Source organism: Spermophilus citellus, assembly GCF_964194105.1.
Source record: "Spermophilus citellus genome assembly, chromosome: 10".
Lineage (NCBI taxonomy): Eukaryota > Metazoa > Chordata > Mammalia > Rodentia > Sciuridae > Spermophilus > Spermophilus citellus.
This window is the reverse complement of record NC_138197.1, coordinates 134444514-134458335: the sequence shown is the minus strand read 5'-3', so window position 1 is coordinate 134458335 and position 13822 is coordinate 134444514. Positions and strand designations below refer to the sequence as shown.

At 51.1% G+C, this 13822-nt stretch overlaps 1 protein-coding gene across 3 annotated transcripts in view; it reads right to left on the bottom strand.

Annotated features, from left to right (window-relative positions):
* Positions 1–13822, bottom strand: part of TBC1D22A (TBC1 domain family member 22A) — a 309293-nt gene that overhangs the window by 206557 nt on the left and 88914 nt on the right. For all 3 annotated transcript variants that reach the window (XM_081311235.1, XM_081311236.1, XM_081311237.1), the window contains 2 exons: positions 10298–10368; positions 1648–1776 (listed from right to left, as the gene is read on the bottom strand). In XM_081311235.1, the coding sequence (XP_081167361.1) occupies positions 1648–1776; positions 10298–10368 (200 nt within the window). The remainder of the gene's footprint in view (positions 1–1647; positions 1777–10297; positions 10369–13822) is intronic.

Here is a 13822-nt window from a genome sequence, read left to right as displayed (position 1 = left end):
GACGTGCCAGGCCACCACTTCCTGCTGCCCTGCTGAAGCAGGAAGGCAGGCCATGGCACCCCCAGAAATAGTGAGAAGGCACAGGCTGCAGCACCAAGAGTCACCCATCATCCGGGCAACAGAGAAGACAGGACAACCTGCCACTCCACACAGTGCTGCTCCCTTTCTATTAATGGGGAAAAGTTTTGGGAATTCAAAATAATAAGGGGTCTTTCATTATCTAACACAGTAAATAAGCAACAATGCGTGCGAACAACATTCCCTTCCATGCTCACAACCAACCCGCCTGGTAAGTCCTACAAGGACAGGCCACTGGCACCCTTTATGATTCTTTTTCTTGAATAAAAATACAATGAAAACATGATCAGAATAATACCAACTTTATCCATTTCCTAAAACCAGGGAAGCTGAAAATTGAACCAGGAATCCCCTGCCCAACACAACCTGTATTCAGTCAGCAACTCAAGAGTCACTGGGTGGAAGCCCAGAGTGGCCAAAAGTGACTAGAATGAGCAGGCAGTGCAGGTGTACAGGAGGGGCTGGTAGTGACTCCCTGCTCGGCCTCCAGGGCCTCGCTCTTCAGCCATAGCCCCTCCCCGGCCTCCACCATCCTGTTCATGTGGGGATGCTCCCCAAGAATCCACTCAGCCTTAGAACCTTGACTGAGGCCAGGCCTGTCTTCAAATGGTTCTGATGATCCACACCACACTGGTGAGAGACATGGGTATCACTCTTGTGCCAGGAGAGACACAGCCCAGCTCCACCAGCCAGGAGTGGCCTCAGGGAGACCAGGCCTTGACCACAGGCTCAGACAATGGAACCAACTGAGAATTGCCATTCTGAACTTCCACATTTTACAAAAAGAGTAAGAATTATAAAGTCCTCAAATAGCCATTCTGACAGCAAATTCTAGATGTGCTGTGAATTATAAATCAATGTTAAATGTTTTCCCATGATGCATATCATCCAAGAACTGACTGCACAAAAAAATGTAATTATACCCATTTTTTATCAAACTGAATAGCAAAATGATAAACTGGCTACACTTTTGGCTGTGCACTAAACTGTGCACCCCAGCCCCTGCAATTAATATACCTGATTAATTAATATGGCTGATTAATATCTCTCTCATCTGCCCATATCTCACCCTCCCGTACCACAGACAAGGGCCACTAGGCCTACTGGCGGGGCAGTAGCTCCACCCCTGCCAGTGGGGTCCCGGTCAGGGCGCCACCTGGATCAGGGCCCAGTATGGCCCTTCAGGAGCAGTCTTACCTCTCAGGCAGCAGCCCACCAAGACACAAAACACCCACCATCACCCTAGGGCAGAGCCGGCAGGCACCACTATCTGGATCAAAGACTCTATTTTATGACTCCAATTAAAAACACCCTTTTTTAAAAGGGCTGGGGTGTGGCTCAGAAGCAGACCACCTGCCCAGCATGCAAAGGCCCCAGTGGGTTCAATCCCCAGCACCTTTTTACTTTTGTAGCCAGAGCTGGAGCAAGCAACCCTGCCATCAGAGGAAACTGGCCATTACTGTTTTCAAGAGGCATCTGCTTACTAGAAATAAACAAACATTTCCTCAGACAGAACGTCACCAAATCCAAGGCTTCGAGGGACATGGGGAAGAAGAAAGGAGCTCCCACCTGTCTGTACGTGTCCTGGTGAGCTTCATCATTCCTGGAATCATAATAGTGCTCAATGAAAGCAAAATATTCTTTCTGTTTTCTCTGGAGAGTGGCAGGTCTTCGGTCCACATTGGCAGGAAGGTAACCCTGGGTGAGGAAAAGACAAACGTATACATAAGGTTGCTATCATTGAGGGTCTCAATTAAGTGTGAGTAAAAAGACTCACATCTCAAATGGCCTTGCGCTCTGAACCTGACGCAAAAGGGAGGGACTGTGTGAAGAGCCACAGGCAGAGAGGAAGGCAATACCCTCCCTCCCCGTGAGCCCCAGCCAGTCCGCTAGCCAGGGCCGTGGCCCCTGATTCATCCCCAGAGCCAGGGAAGCTCCACACCAGGATGGGCCTGAGCTCTCCTAAAGCAGAGCTGGAGGAGCCATGAGCCCTTCTCCAAATGCCTCCGACACCTTGAGGAGCTAGGAGCCTGAGGGGTCTCACGCCCATATCACGCCACACCCGTGCACACACACCCGAGTGTGTGAGGAGCTGGCGCTGCGCAAATTGCACCTATTTTCCAGACTCCTGGGCTCTCAGCAGCTGCAGTCATGATACATAAATTGGGCTGAACTCAAAACCAGCAAATGTCACGTGGGCCAAGTGGTCACAAGAGCCCTGACTCCAGGGCCAGACTGCTTGGTGTTTGATGTTCTTGGTAGCCTTTTTTCCTACATCTTGGATTAACATTATTGACATACAATTTATGAATTAAAAATGTGCCACGTTTTAAATACAGTTCTGTGACTCCTCCTCGGGGCCCTGAGGGTCCCTCAGAGAGCAGCTGGGCCTGTGTGGGGCCTCCCCGGGACCTGGGCCCTGGCTCCTGCTTTCCTCTGAGGCTGGCCTGATGCAGCAGCCTCTTCCTCTGCTGTGCTGAGGACAGGTGCCTGCTGACAAGCCTTCAGCCATTCCCTTCAGGGGCTCCTAGGAGTGAGGTCAGTCCAGGCATCCTGGACAAGAGGACTCACACCACGTTCGTAGTTTTCTCATGGCTGAATACCCAGGAGTGGAATGACTGAGTCATAATGTAGGTGCATGTTTAGTTTTCTGAGAAGGTGCCAGATCCCTCTCCAAAGAAGCCACACCATTGTAGCTTCTGACCAGCGAAACATGAGAATCCCAAGCGTGCCTCTCGCTGCCGTGCTTGGTGGTGATGGGTGCAGTTCTAACTTCACCTTCTTGGTGACCACCCATAGTGAACCACCTTACCAAAGTCCACTGCTGCCCCCCAGGTTTGTCTCCCCGCTGACTCTCACGAGTTCTGTACTCGTTCTATTCACCAGTCACCCTTCACATACATGTATTATGAGAACACTGCCCCAGTCTGTGGCTCATCCTGTCAGGTCTCAAACAGCAGAAGCTTTAAATTTTCGTGAAGTCCAGTTGATGATGCTTCTCCCATACAGTCTGTGTTCCCTGTGTTCTGTAAGAGGAAGATTTTCCTCTTAATTTTAAACCTTGGCCACCTCCTCTTCTTCGTTCACTGTGACCGGGCTACCGCAGTGGGACTGCTCACTCAGAGCTCAGCACCACCAGCAAAACATGAGCCAATGCCTGGCTGCACCAGCCCCAAGGAAAACACACCAGCCTTCACAGCATGACTTCACAGAGAAACATCCACAGAGTGCGTGCCACTCTGCCCAGACAGCTCATATTACCTGCTGAACATCTCCTGGTGCCTTATTCACACAGCGTGACAATGCTCTAGGAACCACATTTCCCTGTTTACCAGTTCCAGTTCCATCAAGATAGGTCTGGGCTGGAATGAACTACACAGCTTCACCAATCCATTGGCCACAGTGACAGAGAGAGGTAGAGAGGTGACCTAACACAGGTATAATAGCTAATCCCAGGCTATTTACTGCTACTCTGAGTCCAAGTGAATGTGCACAGTCTGGAGCTGTGGCAGCCTCCCTGCGATCACAAGGAAAACCATGAGCTGTGGATCCACCAAGAAAAGCTGACCTGAAGGACAACAGAACACAGAATTGCCAGGCTTTGATGATAATAAGGCCAGAGCTGGAATCCAGCCACATCTCTTGGATTACGTAAGGTCACATTCCTTTCAGCTTCCTTAGGCCTTTCCCCCAGCACCTTTTCTGTATCATGAACTAGATACTCACACACACTTGTTTTAACAACAGCTGGGTCACACCACTCAAACTTGTTTCTATTAAAATACAACCGTGTGGTGCTTAACACAGATACTCCACACAAGGTGTTTTTCAAATATGTATCTCATGGAAAGTGCGTTGTTAGGTGATTTGTCCCAGTTCACACATCACAGCGCGTGCCTGCACAAACTGACATGCTTCCATGGCTCCAGGGAACTTAAGTCCACAAAACCACTGTCCTCTACATAGTCCACTGTGAGCCAGAACACTGTTCCCCGCCCCAGGAGTATACCACACACAATTACAAAAGCACTCCCCAAACATGCGCAAATCACCACCTCTAAGTGCACCTGCGCGATGCCCCCAGGTAAAAGCCAGGCCGCTGCCCTGCCAGCACCCCAGAGCCTCCCACTCGCTGCCTGTCTCCTCCTCACATGGAGAACACCATTTCTGCCTGGCTGTTTCTTCTCAGTTAGGTTTAAAAGCCTGAGGCAGGTGTGAGAGGAACCAGTGCACATCTTCGCACTACTGTTGCCACCACCCTGGGGACTAAACCCAGTGATGTTAGAGATCGCGGGAGGATTTCCAGTTCTTGCTGGCACAGGCTCATGCCCGTCTTTCACGGCGCAGACCATGCACTTTTGTTGAGTACGCAGCTGGGAGCAGAACTATGAGATCTGCACACCTCTGAAAGGTCACACTCCCCTCAGAAATGTGGGATCTCCCACTGTCCCATGTCCCTGCCAGCGCCTGGGGTTGCCCAGCTTTCTCACATGAGCCGCTGTGGCGGTCTGCAGCCATCTCTATCAGCAGGCAGAGTGAACCTGCACTTCCCAGAGGACTGGTGTGGCTGGCCTGTGCAGTGCATGGACAGGTGCAGTCCCCTTCCTGCTGGGTCACCGCTTCTTTTGGCTCTCTAGGCCCTGGTCCCAGTCTGCAGGAGAGCCCTGCAGAAAGCGTCCTCTCCCCCTCCCTGTGGCGTGCCTTTCGCCCTGTCCTCAGTGACGTCTTCTGATGAAGAAAGTTCCTCGGGCTAACGACGCTCAATTTATTAATCTTTACGATTAGTCCTTTTCATGTCCACTGCAGGAAAATTTCCTTTACCCAACACTCCTTGCTCAAGAGTTCACTTTAAAATCAGGGTGGCTTTTCCACAACAGGGCCGGCCACCACAGCCCGCTATTTCTATACATGAGACACTAAAGGGACACTGTGCATGGCAGCTATTCTGCTGCAGTGACAACGATGCAAGCTGTGGACGGGCCCCCTGACCCAGGCTGCCAAGATCACCCTGCTCCAAGACAGTAACCCCACAGCCCTGCCCAGGCCAGGCTCAAATCTCACTCATTATTTCCAGCAGTCCAGTGTCCACATCAGCAACGCTGTCTCCTGAGAACACTCCTGCAAGCAAACTGGCACTCAAAGGGCTATGGGTGCCCTCAAGGTTCTTGATGCACTGTTCCCACGGAGCCCTGCTGCAGGTTGTGGTGATGGCACAGCAGGACAGCCCGGCACCAAGGGAGCTCCCCTAGGCCAGCAGCGCCACAAAGAGTGCAGTGCGTCACAAGAGTGCCAGGACAGCATCTACACCAGCCGCCCAAGTATCACCCACTGGTCCCCACAGTCCTGGGCATGCAGAGCCCCTGGGCAGTGCCCTGACCTGCCCAGCACAGCCCTGCCCCATGGAAGGGCCCCAAATGGTGAGGGTGGGGCATTGGCAGAGCTGGTGGCAGATGCTCCTTTGTAATGTCACAGATGGCCGTCCTGGGCCTCAGCCTTCACCCACAGCCATCTTCCCCTCACACTATTTCAGGTCTGCAGCCTCTCTCTGAGAGCAACAGTTACCTAAGACCCCTGCTCCCTGCCTGTACCACAAGGCCACAGCTAACTAAGGGGCGCCTGGCCACATGGTGTGACTCAGTCCTCCTTCAGTCCTTCTCAGGTAGATGGCCATCCCCACTCCTCTCAGCTTAGGAGGCCACATGAACAGGCCAGAGCCCAGCCCCTGTGCTCAGCTAGGGTCGCCTGTGGGGCAAGTCATAGGCCACCGGGTAGTTATGGGGAGTGGGGTACAGATGATCCACAGAGGATGTGAGCAGACACTCTGAGAACCACTTCCTGCGCCCCAAATTCTAACTTGACTTCGAAAACACAGATTCTGAAAGGCGAGTGCATTATCATGAGAGCATAGACAACAAACTCCACATCCCCTGACAACCCACTCCTGAAGGAACATACATGAGCAAGTTGAGCCTCTCCATAATTAAGGCAGACTAGAAATTATGCAAATGAAATATATTTGTGTATGCAATGAATTCTAAATGACAGAACTACAGAAAACTTAATTGCTGTATTAGCATGCTATAAAAACACTAATCATAAATGTAAAACAATGCATGCACACACTTATATCCTAAATTGTTCCAGGGACACAAAAATCCACTTGTCCCCTCCCACCATGTCCATGTGCAAACCTGCCTCAACATACAGAAAGGAGGTAAGATGACATGGAGCTGCACTTGTCATCTATAACTATCACACTCAATAGCATAAATGTTAAATGCTTAATTAGTTTTCTGTTAAATGTTTCTGAAACATTTAAAAAGAGAAAAAATATGATTCTCTACAGCACTAGTGTGTGAAAAGGTGCTACACTGCTTGCATGGGGTTCAAACACTAAACAGCATGACTGAAGCTTTGGAGATTCAGTGGCATGCTCAAGACAGAGCACACCTGTGACTTCCTTAAAAATACAGGAGCCATGCATTCTCTGCTGAAGCCACTTTTCCATTTATTCAATAAAACTGCACTCCTCCATGAACACCAGGATGGTGCTAATGACCAAGGCAGACATGATGAGCAAAGGTCATTCATATGTCAGGCCTCGAAGGAAGTCATAGTCCAATACAGCTTTGGTCCCCTGAGTTTCTGAAGTGGACATGTGTAACTTCTTCATGATTCTTCTTGATTCCATGTGCCCCTTCAGCTAGCTCTAAGTCCTGACAGGACTGAGTGCTTGGGATTGACCGCTGCCACCTGGGCATGCAGAGCCTCTGGCCAGTGCCCTGGCCCTCCCAGCACAGCCCTGCCCCATGGAAGAGCCCCATGGAAGAGCAGGACTGAGTGCTTGGGATTGACCGCTGCCACCCCACCCACTCACTGGCCATCCAGACAACCTGCGCAGGGCTCCCAGCCAGTCTCACTCACCTACCCCTGCTCCCCCAAACACCCCTGCACCGCCCAGCCTGGCCCTCGGCCAGACATCACAGACCTAGTGTATGCTGTCCTCAGTGGGGCCACGTGGCTGTCGGAGCCCAGCTCCCAGCCAGCTCAGGCGCTCTGGTCCTGTCTTCCTCAGTGGAGTCTGGGTGCCTGGAACAGTGGTCTCTAACCCTGGACGCGTGAGCAGCCCTGGGAGCCTAGGTATCAGTGTTTCCTGTGCTCCTAGGTAATGCTAACATGCAAACAGAATGGAAGAACCACAGGTCAAGAACTTGCCAAGTTCTCCCGGTCCTGACACTTGCCCACGCTGGGGCAGGTGCACTGCAGACACCTAGCTCACAGCACGCAGGAGTTGGTGCACACCTGACACCTGGACCTAACCCAGATTCCACTCTGTTTCATAACCCAGATGCCAGGGTCTATGACATCTCCCAGGGAAACAGGAAGCTAGGCTGAATCCTTGGAATTCAGGGAATGACCAAGAGACAGATTGCCTGGGAAAGACCCATTCTCTAGACTTCTACAGATTTGATTTGTTTGCTGGGTTCTCCCCCCAGAACTCGCCGAAATATCCTTGTGATCTCAGATCTGCAAGAGCCCTTTCAGGCAGATATGTGAGAGCTGCTTGCTAAATCAGGAGTAACTAACATCGTTCACAGGCCCCAAATGGTGCTTAGTCTGACTGTGCCTATGGGAAGGTCAGAGGAGGTTCCTGATCAACACTGCAACAGTTCTGATCCCCTCCACCTGCCCACTGCCACAGCTGACAAGCACCCCTCAGCCAGAGGGTGCGCTCCCTTCCAGGGTACCTGAATCCAGGCAGCACACTGCACCTGGGACTCATTCTCAGCAGAGGCACAACCAACACACTGGGTCTCTTGTTCCATTCTCTAAGACCACAACTGAGGCCTTCAGCTACTGGACTCCCTTCTCAGCCCTCCTCAGTGGACCTGTCCGAACTCTAAGCCCTCCCAAGACCCAGTAGGGAGCAGCGCCCCCTGGCCCCCAACACAGCTCCCCGCTGCCACACACTAGTCCAGACTGCGTGGTGAGAGCATCACCTGCTCAGGGCCCACGGGACTGTGTTCTGTTTCTGTGGGAGCCCATGTGTGCCTAGTCTGGCATGCATTGAGCACTCAATAAAGGAATAAAGGAGCAGATGCAGGGCGAGCAGTGTGCTACGGACACAGAAATAGGTCCTGCAGGAAGGGACACCCTTCTGTGCAGGAAGACCTTGGGCCAGCCTGAGGAACAAAGTGGTGGCACTCCCGCTCTGCTCTACAGGCCCCAGGGCAGCAAGGACTTGATCTTTTTCCCTCCTGATGTTCCCCAGCACCCAACCCAGTTCCCGGACATCCAGACCTCAGCAAATCTCTATCAAATGACTGGATGAATCAATGAAAGGGCATTCCAAGGCTTCACCTTCCAGAAACAGCCTCATTACTCCGGGCTCAAATCCTTCGGGATGAAGCCCAGGCAACCTTCGGGATTTGGGGGGCAATGATGCACCTCGCCTCCTCCAAGTTCCACTATCCTGGATCCCTTGCCTCCTGCTGGTACCTGAACTGGGCAGCTTGCCTCAGCCTTCCCTGTCCACCTAACCACACCCCTAAGTCTCATGAGCTCCCTGTCTCCCTCACCCAAGCCACACTGGCATGCCTCTGAGATGCCGCGTAGGCACCCCACTGTCCCAGAAGCCTTGCCTGCATTCTTGAGAGCCTGTGCTCCTCTAGAACCATGCCCCTTCCCAGCTGTCACCTCAGGCCCAAAAGAGGCCTGAGAACTATCCTGTCCACCTCAGTCCCTTCTGCCAATGAGTCTTCCCTCCCTGCACATTTCTGCAAATCTGCAGTGGCCTCAGAGCTTGCTGTGACGTCTCCTTGCCCAGGAGGCTGGCCCTACGCACTCACACTGCCCCACCACGGATCCCCTGCTCTTGACAGTCACTTGAGTCCTACACGTCCAACGACCCGTCACCCCAGGCTGCACTGGATCTGCCCCACCACGAGGGTGCACCCCGACTTTCTCCTAGTGGAAGCTGTGTCCGAATCAGTGACAGTTAAGTAGCTGTGCCTACGAAAACCCAGGTTTTCTTTGGTCCACACTGCCCAGATTTCCGTGTACAGACCCCCACATCTACTGCCCTCCCAAACCCACTGACAGGGTGTGACCACCGACATCTGCTGCTGCTGCTCCTCTGCCGACTGATGCCCAGTGCACAGCTCAAAGTATCAGGGAATCAAACCACAACCCGCACAGAGCTAAAGGACAATGCCAGAACACAACAGCTCCCATGACACCCCCCAGGGAGCATGTCCTTGATAAACACTAAGTGGCAATAAGGATATTCAAGGTGGTTTCATAAGAACTTGCCACAAACTAATCTGAAGAGCTGATAACCTCTCTTGGAAGGTATCTGGAAAACTGGATATACACCTTCAAATAAAAAACACAAAACAAAAATATAAGCAATCACAGCAGGTCTAATTTTAATTGCAAGAGAATATTTAATCAATAAATATTCACTGTTCAGAGCTGCATCTGCATTTAGGATTATGAGGTACTAAGCTGCAAATTTATTAAGACTCATTAGCAAGAAAGAGTCTTTTAAACACTGAAAGTCAGACCCAATTTAGAGTAGACACTTACAGTTCCCTATTGACTTATCTCCAAAAACAATAAAAAAGGAAAACAGAAGGAAGCTGACTGGAAACTGCTCCGAAGCTCTGGGCAGGGCCCCACACACACAGACTTGCTGCCTTGAGCCAAAGAAGGACGCGCAGTCTGACTGTTGCAGAAGGGCCTCAGCTTGGGCACCATGGAGCCAGCTGAGGGTGGGACACCAGTCTTCAGTCCAGAACATGAACTCCTCCTAACATTGGCTTGGGGTGTGTGGGGGGGCAGGGGCCTAATAGCATTACTAATACTTAAAAGGAAACACTCGGGGAAACCCACTGCTGTTTAGAGTTCTCAGAGCTGAATCATCTGCACCACAGATGATTCGCCACATCGCATGATGGAGCAGATGATGACGAATTTTTACATAATGAAAATCAGAGAAAAGACATACTGCCGTTCCCTCCTCGAGTCCTGCCAGCCTGGTCCGTCAACCTTCAGATTAGGCAAGGACTGGACCATGCCACCTAGCAGAGCAAAGCCCTGTGCCATGTACAGCCTAAGCAGGCCTGTGGTGGACACGTGAGGGCCATGCTTCGGCCAGCTGGGCAGTGTGCCACGAGAGGAGACGAAGTGGCTGAGCAGGTGGGCAGCAGAGACTTACTGAGAGAAGCTTCCACGTAATTGGACGAACTGGCTTAGGGATTCCGGACCAGCTCAGCTTCCGTAATTCCTCTGTTGACAAAAAAAAGGAACAAGGAAAAACAGGGTTTACAAAGGGTCAAGACCTCCCCGTGCTTCACTATCCCACCTGTGTGCACAGGGCAGGGAGCCCGGAACCAGAGCAGGAGCAGCCCTGGGAGGGAGGAGCTCAGGGACTGCTGTTCTCGACAAGCCAGAGCAAGGGTGTCACCACTGTTCTTGGTCACACACACACACACGCCACTTTCATGCCCTCATGTCCTGAAGAGGATGTGCTTGCAAGTCACACCTGAGCATCCCTGGAGCTGCCCTGGACAGGACAGGCCCGTCCTCCCACTGTATGGTCACTGAAGACCTGCACACCAGCCTCCTTCCTCCCCTCGCCCCCTATCCCGGCCCCACCTCACCCCAAGCTGATCCCCTTAGAGGGCTCCCCGTCTCCTCTCCCTGCCCTGTAGCACCCCACCTCTCACTTTTAGGCACCTACACACAGTGGCTTTCTTAGTATGGTTTTGACAGAATTTGCTTCTTGGAGATAAGCTTGTTTTCGCACAGCATTAAAAAGGCATAGCCATACTGTACACAGCCAGGACAGACTGACCCTCACCAGAGACGCTTCTACAACACGCACAGATGAGGAGAGTCGGGAGCAGGAGTGGGGCCAGAGTCAGGCCAGAAACAGGGGCCTCAGCTAGGACAGAGCACTCAGGGCCACAGGTGAGGGCAACAGACATGCCAGTTCTGCATCCCCATGATGCCCCTTTCACATGCCCTGAACAGCCAGAGCAGGGGGTCAATATGCCAGAGATTCACACCTGTCCAACTCCACAGAGTCCAACACAATTACTTCCTCCATTTAAGTTAGCAATATTCCATTAAGGTCTTTTCCTAACATCTCAGAGCTAGGGATTAACACTAGCAATAAAAGAATCGATTACAGAAGATTTTAGCAATATAATCAACAAAATACAACGTACTGGCATCTCATCTTTTTCAAATTACTAAAGTCTAAGTAAAGTAGGTACCAAATAATTGGGTGGCAATTCCAGCAATGACATGCATTCACAGCAATCTCAGAAAATACCAAATCTTCCCCTATTCCCCAAGGACACTATGAAAAACAGGAGCCTAATATCTGAACACCAATAACATAGTGTTTACCAATCATGTTCCCAGTGCCTCTCCCTTTGCACAGCCCTGGTTGTCTGACTGTGGATTATGAAGAAAGCACAGAGAACTCATTTATTAATGTTCTCTGAATCTGTTGCCTCATTAGAAGCAACTCTCAAGAAGTCAAAATCTTGAAAATACAGCATGAAACGAAGTTCTAACTTGGTTGAAGCTTTAATGTTTAAAGAGAGGTGTCACATATATTATCTTATTCAATCCTAGAGCAGCCTGAGTTACCTAGTGCTGTGCATCACTGTAGTAGCCTCAGAGAGGTTAAGTGACTTGACCAAGGGCACACAGGAACTGAGTCACCTTCAATACCAGTATCTTTCCACTGCTTTAACTCCCATTCTTAAAAAGACTTTGTAACACAGACAAACCTCACTTGTGAATACAAATAAAAAGATCAAAATAAAAATCTTAGCAGATCAAAACACAGCAGGCTATCCAAAGAATAATACACACAGGCAGGATTTACTCTAAGAATGAAGGTGGTTCAACGTAAGAAGTCCTGCTGCTTCACCTGGGAGCTGAAGCCACCTGACGGGGAAAGTCGTCATTTCTAACTGGATACCCGTGCCTTCCAGCCAGGGGCCACTCACCACCTTCCTAGAAGAACACCAGCTGTGTGGTGACCACTACTCCCCCCACCCAGGACAAGCTGAGCCCACCCAACCCTGCTCCAAAGGTGCCCCTGATTGGCACCTGCTGTAGCGCCAAGCCACCCTCAGCAGGGGCGGATTCCACGATGGCCTGGCACCCTATCCAAGCCCTGGGCAGAAGGTATTTTCACCAGGGGCTTCCAAGGAAGCTTCCCTTGCCCTTGGCAAGTCTCTGGAAGCAACCCCTCTGCCTTCCTCTGAAAGCTGCTGGGCTCCGACTAAGGCCCAGGACTGCTGCATCAGCTAGGACCCGATCAGCCTGAGGACAAAGCCAATGAAGAGAAGGAGGCAGAACCTCGAGGAGCCAAGATGTAGAAGTCTGAGTTCAGCAGGTGCCAGACACAAGGAATTTCCCAAGTTGTCAGCTTTCCTCTGTGGGCAGCAGGAGAAATGGAAGTGTCATGGGCATGAGCTTGACAGAACCACACAGGCCCTTGTGAAAAAACAGGAGTTAGGGCAGCTGGCACCAACACCCATGAGAGACAGCTCTGAGTCAAGCAAAGGTTTTTGACAGAGAATATCTGCCAGACTGCCCTCTGCAAGGTGCAGCAGCCTAAGACCTAACAACACCAGGCCTCACGCAGAGTCACACACGGGGACATCACCAGGCTCAGGGAGATGGAGCATTTGCAGCACACAGGCCCTGGGCCAGAGAAGCACCAGCCTAGGAACTCGGCCCGCAGCCTAGGAAGCCTTATGCTGGGCAGCCTGTGCTCAGAGCTCACCTTCTTCCCCAAGACGGAGCAAGTGTGAGCTCAGAACCACACGACTGCCAGAAGAACGGGCAGAGGAGGTGGTACGTAGGCCATTGCACATGGTCAGGAAGGTCAGGAGATCTCTCTGCAGAAATGGCAACTAGACAAGACCTGCAGTCCACAGCGGTCTCCCTGAGAAGCCCAATGTAGAGGGCAGCAGTACAAGAAAGACGGAGGCCAAGACATTCAGGGCAAAAAGCAAGACGACTCACAGGAGGTCGGACAGGCAGGCGGCTCGAAGGCTAGAAACCAGAACGTAACCAACCGTCTGTGCCAAGCCAGTTCACACTCCAATGGGACCTGCTGCACATGTTCTGAAACTTGACAAGTGTATCTCAAGTTCACCAAGAAGAACAGGGACATGAAAACATCCAATAAAGTTCTCAAAAAGAGGAAAGAGAGCAGCCTTGAGTAGCAGATAAAGGACTCTGTGGCAGAGCTACAGCAACTAGAACTACAGGACTCTGGGAGAAGCCAAGGAAGCTGCATGAACGTTCAAAACCATACCCACACATGCAGGAGCACCGGATGCCATTCAAAGGGTACCTCGAGTCAGGTGGCACAGACCAATGGTCTTCTGCCAAGATGGATTTGTTTTCAGAAAGGATACTGGGTCACTAATCCTACCAAACAAAAACTGATTTCTAAATGATTACTGTATTCCACTGCATAATTGCTGCATATTTGATGCTAAATATCTTTGCAAAAGAGGTGGGGTGCAACCATTATGTGAAGCATATTTTTTTTTAAAGTGCCAGTATTACTTAAAAATCACGAAATACTAACCTGTCTTTTGAGCAAGGCTAGGATATGTGCAATACCTGTGACTACACATTAATGAATGGCAATGATGATGTGGGGCAACAGGGTAAAACCCTAAATAGGCCCATGTGAAGGGGC